Here is a 10708-nt window from a genome sequence, read left to right on the forward strand (position 1 = left end):
GCCGGGCCAGTCCTCACTGTGACCATGGCCCTGTTCAACATGCCTAGAGGCTGCGGAGCAACCACTTTTTCCAGGTCAGGGACTGACACCTTTTTAAATTAATTAATTCATTTTTTGGGCTGCGCCTTGCCTTGTCACCAGGGATTGAATCTGGGCCCTTGGCCATGAGAGGGCAGAGTCCTAACCACTGGACCTACAAGGAATTCCTAGGATGTCACTTTAAAAATCTTTTTAAAACATTTTGATACAATTTTTAAAGATTACTTTTTCTTTTTAAAATTTTTTAATTTATTTTTTGGCCACACAGTGCAGCCTATGACATCTTAGGTCCCCAAACAGGGATCGAACCCTGGCCCCCTGCACTGGAGAGAGGGAGTCGTAGCCACTGACTGGCCAAGGAATTCCCTAAAGGTCACTTTTCGTTTCTAGTTCTTACAACACGTTGGCGCTATTTCCCATCTTGGACAAACATCCTTGAGCCCATCTTACACTCAGTATTTTATGATGATGCTGATTTCCCCACCTCTACATCCTCCACTGGTAGGACATGTCTTTTTTTTTTTTTTTGAATGTCACTTTATTTTTTAACTTATTCATTTGGCTGCATTAGGCAGGACCTTTCATTCCAGCACACAGACTCTCTAGTTTTGGCACAAGGGTTCCCCGTCCAGAGGAGCCAGGAGTTGAGCTGCACAGGCTTAGTTTCTCTGTGGCATGTGGGATCTTAGTTCTCCGACTAGGGATTGAACCAGCATCCCCTGCATTGTAAAATGGATTCTTAACCACTGGACCACCAGGGAAGTCCTGAGCCATGTTGAATGTCACTTCTTTTATGGAAGCCTGACACGTAACTGTCAGAAGCCTCTGTCACGTGTCACATTCTCTCCTGGCACAGAATACTTTCCCTCCCCATCACCATGATTTTTTTTTTTTAAACGGGGACCATTTTTATAGTCCTTATTGAATTCATTACAATGTTGCTTCTATTGTTTACATTCTGCTTTTTTGACCATAAGGCATGTGGGATCCTAGCTCCCCAACCGGGGATCAAAGCCACACCCATTGCATTGGAAGGCAAAATCTTAACCTTTGGACCACCAGGGAAGTCTTCCATCATGGCAATTTTCTGATCAAAGTCTCCTGCACACCGTGAGCAACAAAAAAATTGTGCTCATCACTGCAGCCGTCACGATGGGTGCCCAGCACATGGGAGATGCTCCATGAATGAAGGGTGGAGACAGGATAGGCAGCTTCCAGTACTGCCTAGGCTGACACACCCTTTCTGCCCCTGTTCTTGGCCTCACACCTGTGCAGCTTCACTGACCAGGGACCTTCTGTTAAGAGAGGTATTTCCTCCTATCCCTGCTCAGCCCACTCGAATCACAGGGCAAGTGATGAGGGTGGCGGGGGCCTGGGTGAGATGAACTTTAGAGTCTGGCCCTCTAGAGACTCAGTCCATGTGGGAAGGTGACCCGCCCAGGGGGCCAGGAAGGATGGAAGGATGGTTTCATGGATGAAGTTTTCCTGGGAATCCAGGTAGGAGGAAGGAAGGACAATCTAGCTGTGGATGCAAGTGGACTGTTAGAAACTGGAATGTCCTAGGACAGGTGCCTGGCCTTTAAAAGGCTTCTGCCAGGGAATGTTGGGAGATCAACACAGGAAGGTAGCTGGTGCAAGGCTGGGGAGGACCAGGATAAAGGGGCCTGCTCTGCTGTCCTCAGGGCACCTCCAGGGGTCTCTGCAAGCCTTTGATGGTCCCCTTGAGACTAGCGGCAAAACCAGCTCCAGAAGGTCTTTTTTTTCAAGGCTGCTTCCCTTCCCCTTCTTCCAGGAAGCGTTCTTGGGTTCACCCTCCGGATTCCCCTCTCCTGATTCCATGTGACTAAAAGCTGAGGCCCAAGAGCTCCCAGGAAGTTTCCAGCCTGTCTTCCCTCCTACAATGCATGTCCCAGCACTATCCTTGGACCCTAGCTCAGGGCTGTGCCTCTCTCATCCTTTCTGCATGGGAGAAGATGCCATCAGGTGAGGAGAGAACTGGGGATGACAGTTTGGGGGCTGTGTGGGGGTGGGGGCCTCTCATCTCATCCTGACAGGGGAAGTCCTTCTTTGGGTCTGGCCTCCAACACATCACTCCCGAGCTCTGGAATGACAAGGAAGCTTCTAGATTTCCACTCTGCTCTAATATCATGTTTCTGTCATTTCTTCTTTTCAGTTCTCCTTTGGGGTCACCCTCGGTCTCCCCTCTGCTCTGGGTGGTAGGATGGACAAGGGGTCCACAGGTAATGAAACAATAAATGGGCTCAAGAATTACAAATCCTCCTTTATTGAGAGGGATACTGAGAAACAATAATTTATCATGTAGCGAACCCCCAGAGGTCCTGTTCCCATGAGCCCTTGGGGACTGGGGAACAGGACAGGGGGCTCCCTGAGCTTCCTGAGGGCCGTGTGGTGGGGAGCGAGGCGACACATTCAGTCCCAGGCACACAGACCCCATATACCCAGGAGGTGAGGAGACGACACCCACCCCCTCCCACCCTGAGGAGGGGGAGCACGGGAAGGCACGATGGCAGGGAAGGTTGGGCAGAGTGGTTGAGTGTCAGGGGTCGACAAAGGACACCATGATGTAGCGGGTGCCCCGAGTGGTGGGCAGCCCCTCGTGGTAGTGGGTGAGACGGCCCGGGTGCAGGAGCCCCCAGCCCTTCCGGGGGGACGAGATCACGCAGTCGTAGCGCAGGAAGCGGCATCCACCTCCCTGGAGAGACGAGAGGGGAGGGGGCTGGAGAGTGAGCGGACGTGGGGACTGGGTGGTGGGCTGCCCCGAGGCAAGAGAGGCCAACCCGGGCGTCAGGAAGGGAGGGGACAAGAGGGGTGGGCATTGGCAGATGGGAGACAGGACACAGGGGGTAGCCAGCCCAGAAGGGGTCCAGAATATGACCCTGGAAGTCACTGGGAAACGTGACGAGGTCAGACAAGGGGCAGGGAGGTGACCGTGCCTGGGAGGGGGCTGGACACAGGGCCTGGGGGAGGGGGTGTGCATGTGCGTCAGTGTGTGTGGAGGGGCCCTTGGGGCACCCTGAGTGGAGGGCAGGAGGGACTCACCTCATAATCCAGGCCCTTGTGGTTGAGGGCGACATTGAGGGTGAAGGTGGATGAGTCGTGATGCGGCCGCAGAGAGGGCTGCTCATCTGGTCGGTAGCGGACCACAAAGTTCATCACCGCCCGGGTCTGCGGACACAGGGGAGGAGAGGCTGAGGGGCATGGCCAGGAGGGTTCTCACTGCTCCCCACAGGCTGCTCCCCCAGAGCTGCCCTCCTGCGAGGTCTCACTCTGTGCTGTGCTCAGTCGTGTCTGACTCTTTGCGGCCCCATGGACTGCAGCCCGCCAGGCTCCTCTGTCCATGGGATTCTCCAGACAAGAACACTGGAGTGGGCTGCCGTGCCCTCCTCCAGGGGATCTTCCCAACCCAGGGATCTACCCAGGTCTCCTGCATCGCAGGTGCATGTGGCTTCTTTACTGTCTGAGCCACCAGGGGAGCCCGGATCTCACTCTATGGGGCCAATTTAAATGCTTCACAGGCCAAAAGGCATTGTGTGGAGCCATCCAGCCAGCACGGGTGTGGGAAGGCAGAGGAGGGAGCAGGGGTGGCGTGCAGCGGCCCACCTTGGTGTGGTAGCCGGGGAATAGGCTCTCGGTCATGGGCCCCACGTATGTCCTCAGGAGCTGCAGCCACTGGTCCTCGTAGCCCACCTGCTTCATGTGGATGTCCACAGTGGGCACGTTCTCGTAGCCTCCAGCCAGCCTAGAGTCCTGCGGGCAGTGGGTACTGAGCTGACGGGGCAGTGCCAACCTCCCCTCCTCTTGTTCCCAGGCCTTGAAGTCTGTGCTCCCTCCTTCTGAAGTCTCCACCACGTCTTAGCTGACTCACACCTCCTTTCTCTAAGTCTCAGTGAAGATGTCACCTCTTCTGTGAAGCCCTCGGTCCCCCTGCATCTGGGTCAAGGTTCCCTCCTGTGACTCCCGCAGCACCCAGGCTGTCCGTCACAGACTTGAGAAGCTAGCTCCCTGCTGCTACTGACGGCAGGTGGGGTTGTGGAGGGCAGAGCTCCACCTGCACGTCCAGGTCAGGGGCTGGTGTCTAAGGACCCGCCCAGGGAGTACTTCTTGAATACACGGCAGAATGAAAGAATACAGAGGTGCCCCCTGTCTTCCCTTTCCTGCTGGGGGCCCCCTCTCTGTTCCCACTCTCCAGATGCCATTTTCCCTCAATCAGGGAAATTCCCCCTCCCTCCTCCTGGGGGCCTCCTCTTCCGCGGTCCCGGCCCCTCACCTCATGCCGGCCTCCTGACCACTGGCCATAGTGTTCCATTTCCTCCACCAGCTCATCGCACATTTGCTCGGACAGGAGAGGGAACCAGTACACGTCTGGGCAGGGCTGAGATGGGACCGGGCAGGGGAAGAAGAAAACAGGGCTGGGTGATGCTCCGGGAGGGGACAGGCAGCCAGTGGGAGGAGACAGAAAGCAGGGAGCAGAAAGGTAAGCCAGGACATGAGAGAAGGTGGAGGAACGGGCAGCTGAGCGTGGGGATGGGCTGGTGGGGGGAGTTGGGGAGGGGAAGACTCAGCCAGAGAAGGTGAGAACAGCGCTGAGAACGTGGCACAGACAGCACGATTCCTGGAGCCCTGGGTTCTGGGACAGTGATTTTCAACCTCGTTTTAAAAAATGTCATTTCACCCATACACCAACACACCCAATGGACAAGGGAGGACCACTGGGATGAATGCTGGGCTGGGAGCTGCATGCCTATCAGCTCAGCCTTTGCCCTCATCTTGCCTGAGCAGAAAACCCCCAAGCACCTGGGCAAGGACCCTGGGAGAACCCCTCATCCAGGTGGTGGGCCCCCGGGGTGGTGGTCATCCCCTTGGGCCACAGTCCTGAGTGGGACTCACCTGTTCCACGAGCCCCTCCCCTTCCAGGGCCCGAGTGTAGTTCTCGTGAATATACTGCTCTTTCCAGTCCTAGGGGAGAGCAGGGGGCGCACCTTGACCTCTGCCCTCCTCACGCCGCTTGCTCCCACCGGGTAGGCGCCCTCCCCAGGTGGCAGGTGACCCTGCCCAGTGTGCACGTGCGCGCGATGGGGCCAGGGCATGGCATTCCCCTTCAGGGAAGGCCCGCGCCATCTGAGCCAGGGGCCGCCTACTCACCAGGGGGTTGTCGAAGATCTGCCAGAGGTCAGGGTGCAGGTGGTCTGTGTCGTAGCGGGAGGTGGCCAGGAGGCGGCCAAATTCGTGCTGATTGCTAAGGTGGAGGAAGATGCCCTGGCAGTGGGCAGAGGGTGTGAGGAGGGTGATGGGGAGCCAGGGAGCTGCCTCCCAGAGCCCCCGCCAGGAGCCCCAGGACCCCTCACCTTGTCCCGCAGGCTCTTACAGAAGGCCATGTCTGGGTCGGTGTCGCTGCCCGAGAACACCTCCCGCTGGGGCAGCTCCGTCCTCAGGGTCTCCCCGCGGATCACGTAGGCCTGGGATATGTAGGGCACATTCCACACGCCCCTGGGGGCCCACACACAGGGGTCAGCCAAGTGGGCGCCTCCCTGCCCCCACATCGTCCTGCCCAGTTCACCCTGGAGCCCCTTGCCTCGGCAGCTGAGAGCTGTGAGGTACCTCTCACTTCCCCAGGGAAGCCCTGCTGGTCACCCCTCTCACACCCGGCTCCACCATCAGCCCTTAGTTACCCCACAGCCCAGCACGCCTTCGTGGTGGCCACACTGGGCCCCCGCGTTCGGGCCTTTGGGGCAGGATGGAGGGATCTGGGCAGGCTCCTGGGTTGGGGGAGCCTCCAGGACTCACACTCGCTTCCTCTGCACCAGCTCCACGTAGTCCTCCGAGCGTGCATAGTACTCGTCAGGGCTCAGGGCCCCCCAGAAGTTAGACCACAGCTTCCCGTGGCGAGACAGCATGGGCGCTATGACCTTCCTGAGGACAAGCGCAGGTGAGGGCCAGGAGGAGGCAAGCGTGGCCAGAGCGGGAGGTGGGGGTTCCCTGGGGACTAATCTGGGGGCCCTCTGGCCAAGCCCAGTGAGAGAGACCTGTTCGCTTCGATGAGGATGCGCAGGGTCTGCGGGTTGGTGATAACGGTGTCAGCGTCCAGGCTGAAGTAGAACTCACACTTGGGGTCCTGCCGGCAGATGTCCCTGGAGGGGACAGACCGAAACACTGATGAGCAGGAGCAGGTGGGGAGAGGCGGGGGCTGAGCAGGGGATAGAACTCCGCCGACCCACGGAGGAGAGGAGAGGGAAAGTGAGTAGAAGGAAGCTGACCAGCTGGGAAGTCAGGAGGGAGAAAAAAAAGACCGTGGGGAGCAGGAGAAGGGCAGGAAAGGTGCGGGCGTCCCGCCCGAGGCTCACTCACATGGCCATGTCCCTGGCCTCTCCCGGGGTCAGGGCCTCCTCGGGACCCACCAGCTTCACAGCGGAGAAGTGATCCTGGAGCTGGGGCCAGGACTCATCGATGTGGGGCTCGTGGTACACCTCCTGGAGGTACAGGGAGAAGAGATTGGAGGGGGGGGATGCTGAGAGGACAGAAAGGTGGCATCTAAGGGACAGGACGGGGCGGGGGGAGCACTTCCTGCGGGAGGAAAGGCTGCAGGAAGGAGTCTGGGGTGCGGGGAGAGGCCTGATCTGGGCAGCGGGTGGGGAGGTCCCTTGGGAGGGAGAGGCTGGCAGTCAGGATGTCTCACGTTGTTGTGCAGGAACAGGGTGACCCTGTCGGGGGGGTAGTCCAGGAGCAGCAGCCGCTGGAGGAAGCGGGGCAGGAACGGGGTAGGTTGTTCCACAAACACAGCCAGAAGTACCCGGGGGGGAGGCTGGAAGATACGACAACATGACGGGGCTCAGAGGAAAGGCCGGCTCCCCTTACCCAGTCTGTCCTCCGCACCCTGCCAAGTTTAGTGGAGGGTGGGGGCGGATCTCCAGGGGCTTGGCCTCCACCCCTGCTGCCCAGCACCCTCCTGGTACGCTCTGCTTCAGAGCACTCTCCCACCCGCCCCGGCACACCCTCCTTACCTGCCCCCCCGGGAGTGGCCTCCGGCCCTGGTTGCAGAAGCCACAGCCTCCTTCGGGAGTCCAGCCGTTGGGGACGTAGTTTCCCAGGTAATTCAGCTGGAGCTGTTGGGAGAGGCGGTGAGAGGCTGAGGTGCGTCCAGGGGTGAGGGAGGTGGGGGCAGGGACCGGAGAAGGGCAGGGGGAGCGTGGGCATGGAGAACCTCTCCCAGCTCCTGCGCTTCTGGGGCTGGGGAGGTCTCATGGTTCGGAAGGGCTGGAGGAACCTGGGGGGCTGTGGGACCGGGACTGACTGGGGCAGGGGCTGGGCTGAGGGGAGAAGCGATTGGAGCACCTTTGTGGGACCGTTCCCATGGACTACAACAGGAAGCGTGTCGTAGGCCACATTCCGGATACGCACTCGATTCCGACCAAACTTTAAAACCACCTCATCTGGGGAAGAAAGTCCAGGCTTTAGACTCCCTTACTCTAGAAACTGCCAATCAGCAGGTGCTTCTAAATACAGTGGAGGTGGTGGTGGTGGGGGGAGGTACCCAGGTGTTCTAGACGATGAAGGACTGTGGTCCACGGGGCAGGGATGGGGATGGGATAACGTCTCTCTCCGAGGGCACTGGCCAGGCTGCTGCCACCTGGGGAGCCCCACCACTTACTACCTGTGCCCCCCGGGGAAGTCTCTGGCCCCGCAGGGAGGTGGTTTCCCCATATGTAACCAGTGGATAATCACAGACCGCCTTTCGTAGGATTGCTGTGTTCAATGAAACTAAAGAACGAAAACCCTGACCCAGAGCCTGGCACGTAGCAATGGACATGTACAACAGGGGCTGCTGCTATTCCTGGTAGCAGAGTGCACCTTATTCTACGGGCCATTCAGACGTTTGCTGCAGTTAACACAGAGGTGAGCTGAAGTTCACCCCGATCTACTAGGAGACCCACCCACATTCAGGACCCCCAACAGCCTCTCTCATCGCCCCTTTTCTCATTGCTGTCTCCTCACCTAAAGCCCCGTTGAGGTTCTGAAAGATCCGTGATTTATGATCCAGACTAAGGCCGAGCTTCTCCTGGATGGGATGAGGTGGGGGCAGTGAATTAACGAGGGGCTGAGACATCTCTTCCTACTCTTTCCTCTCTGTGTCTTTCTGAAAGCCTCTTCACTCCTTTCCTCAGGGCCTGCCACCCCCCAGAGCTGTGGAGATGGGGGCCCTCCTTGGCCTCTCCCTACCCTCAGCCCTGGGTCCAGGTAGAGCCGAGTGTAGAAGAGCTGATCATCATCATCATCTTTGTACTTCCACTGGCGGACGATTTGGTGGATGGTGGGGGCGAAGCCGATGAATCCTGGCGGGGGGAGAGGATGCACTGACTCCCAGACTCTTCAGTGTCCCAGGGCCGGTCCCCGTTCCTTTGCCCGCCCTCAAGCACCTGGGACACTCCATTCCCCACCACTGCTGGACCCTCTGCCACTCACCACCAGAGTTGAGGAAGCGCTTCCCCGTGCCCACCTCAGGGTACTGCTCTGCTAACCCCCACTCGGGCCAGCAGAAGCTCTCTGCAGAGAAGAGCAGGCGGCTGCCACTCTGGACGAACTTCTTCAGCAGCTCTGAGGGGCTGCCAGCCAGAACTACGTCGTAGCTGAGGGAGGCGGGGGACGATGAGGAGGACGACCACTAGGAATCTCCCTATCCTCTCCCCTTCTGTCTGCCCCCTCCCCTTTACCTGTCCACAAACATGATGACCATATCTTCCCTCTCTGCGTATTTCTCCATTTCCTTTTTGAGCCACCTGACTTTCTGTCCTCCACCGACCGTTCGGGCGACATCACCCCCTCGCCACTCCTCTCCCAGGCCCAGGGTCTGTGGAGAAGACCCAGAATGCCAGGGAGGGTCTCAGGTGGCCAGGTGGGCTCATTGCCCTGACCAGGCTCACCGGAGGGTCCCAGGCATCCAGCCCTTGGCCCACTCTGGGTGGGGTGCTAGACGCCCCACCCCCACCCCTTCGAGGGGCCCAGGAGGGTGTTCCTCTCCTCACCCGCACAGTGTAGTTGAAAAACTCCGCTGACTGCAGGAAACGCCGGTATCCCTCTGTCTCCGCTGTGGCCACGGTGATCACCAGCATCTTTTCTGTCACCAGACTGGACTCAGCACCCAGCTTGCTGCCCCATGTACTCAGCTCACCGACCACCCCTCCCCCCGTCCCACGCTGCTCCTGACCCTGTGTGTGTGTTAGTCGCTCAGTATTGTCTGACTCTTCGCGGCCCCATAGACTGTAGCCCACCAGGCTCCTCTGTCCATGTAATTCTCCAGGCCTGAATACTGGAGTGCGTTGCCATTGCCTTCTCCAGGGGATCTTCCCGACCCAGGGATCGAACCCAGGTCTCCCCCAATGCAGGCGGATTCTTCACCGTCTGAGTCACCAGGGAAACCTAACCTCTTTTCCCTTATCCCTTCTTAAATTATTCTAACCCAGGGAAACGTCAACCCCAGTGAGAGCGGAATGCTAGTAACACTCAGAAATTCGCGGTCAGTGCGCGAAGGGGAGCGGAGGGGTAGCTGGACACCTCAGTTCTGGGCGAGGCACAGTGTGATTCAGCCCTAGGGAGCCCGCTGACCGAGGGAGAGGGCAGCCTAGATCCCCCTCCCCGGCCCAAGCCTGCAGACACGTCAGCCCAGCGCCGGTCGTCCCTCCCGGGGTTCTCACCTGGGTTGACGGGATCGCTGCCCCGGGGTCGATCTGAGGCCGAGGCGGCAGGAGACGGCGACAGCAGTAGCAGCAGCAGTAGCAGGGGCCGGAGTTCCGGGCCCGAGGCCATGGCGGAGAGCGGGCCGAGCTGCACACAGGCCCGCATCCGGCTCTGGCTGTCTGCCTTGGATCCCAACTCGGGAGAGGGGCTCTAGAAAAAGGACCGGGGCTGCTGTACGGCCAGCAGCTAGGAGGAGCCCGGTTGGGGCTCCGCCCTGAGGGTGAAAAAAAAAAAAAAAAAAAGGCGTAGCCGGAGGTTACAGAAAACTCCAGATGCCGGAGCCCTAGACAAGGCGAGGATTGTCCCGGGCCGCCGGCAGAGCTGTACGAGCGGAGGGGGCGCCCGGCCCGCAGGCGGGGGAAGGGCAGGGACTGCGGCTGGCGATCCCGAGCCGAGGTTCTTTTAGAGCCAGCCCGGCCCCCTGCCAGCCTAACACTTGAGGAAACTGAAACACGGAGAGGGGAAGTGACCCCTTGAGGGTCCGGCAGGACGCGGAGGCGGGTCTTTGCCACAGCCCAGCCTGGAGCAGCCGGGCGGAAGACCCGGAGAGCTAGGCGGTGGGGCCGACCCGAAAGGGGACGGCGGCAGGGACGGAGGAGGCTGCAGCCTCAGGAGGGCTGGGGGTTGAGGTTTTGGCAGAGGATCCTCTCGGACTTTGCACTTAAGCCTGCCCATTTTCTTTCGCTACTCTGGCCCATCATCTCCACGGCCCGGGGGAGGGGCTCCAGGGGCTGCCTCTGTGATGATTCTACGTTCGGAAGGGCCAAAGGAAAATGACGTTTCTTGAAAGATCGCTGGCACAGTCTCTTTAAAATGACCCATTTCGGGGGTTCCGAAATAACACAGCTACACAGAGGAAGGAAGTAGATTTGCCCGTAAAAAATATGGCGGAAAGCTTTCTGGTCTCCAAGGGAACACC

At 59.0% G+C, this 10708-nt stretch overlaps 1 protein-coding gene and 1 long non-coding RNA gene across 2 annotated transcripts; one reads left to right on the plus strand and one right to left on the minus strand.

Moving 5' to 3' along the window:
- Nucleotides 1–2300: 2300 nt before the first annotated feature.
- On the minus strand, nt 2301–10368 carry PLOD3 (procollagen-lysine,2-oxoglutarate 5-dioxygenase 3). Its single transcript, XM_027526910.1, has 19 exons — nt 9747–10368; nt 9078–9169; nt 8766–8902; nt 8518–8681; nt 8275–8387; nt 8050–8113; nt 7390–7487; nt 7059–7160; nt 6734–6859; nt 6406–6527; nt 6084–6188; nt 5845–5970; nt 5406–5547; nt 5203–5316; nt 4948–5016; nt 4328–4432; nt 3661–3807; nt 3100–3225; nt 2301–2752 (listed from the first exon to the last, which is right to left on the minus strand). Exons 1-19 carry the CDS (start codon nt 9892–9894, stop codon nt 2597–2599), a joined length of 2256 nt encoding a protein of 751 aa, XP_027382711.1. The 5' UTR covers nt 9895–10368; the 3' UTR covers nt 2301–2596.
- LOC113883290 lies at nt 7100–8311 on the plus strand. The gene is made up of 3 exons (XR_003508615.1): nt 7100–7188; nt 7796–7950; nt 8220–8311. It is a non-coding gene; the product is annotated as an uncharacterized LOC113883290 (long non-coding RNA).
- Nucleotides 10369–10708: the final 340 nt, after the last annotated feature.

This window comes from Bos indicus x Bos taurus, chromosome 25 (assembly GCF_003369695.1).
Source record: "Bos indicus x Bos taurus breed Angus x Brahman F1 hybrid chromosome 25, Bos_hybrid_MaternalHap_v2.0, whole genome shotgun sequence".
Lineage (NCBI taxonomy): Eukaryota > Metazoa > Chordata > Mammalia > Artiodactyla > Bovidae > Bos > Bos indicus x Bos taurus.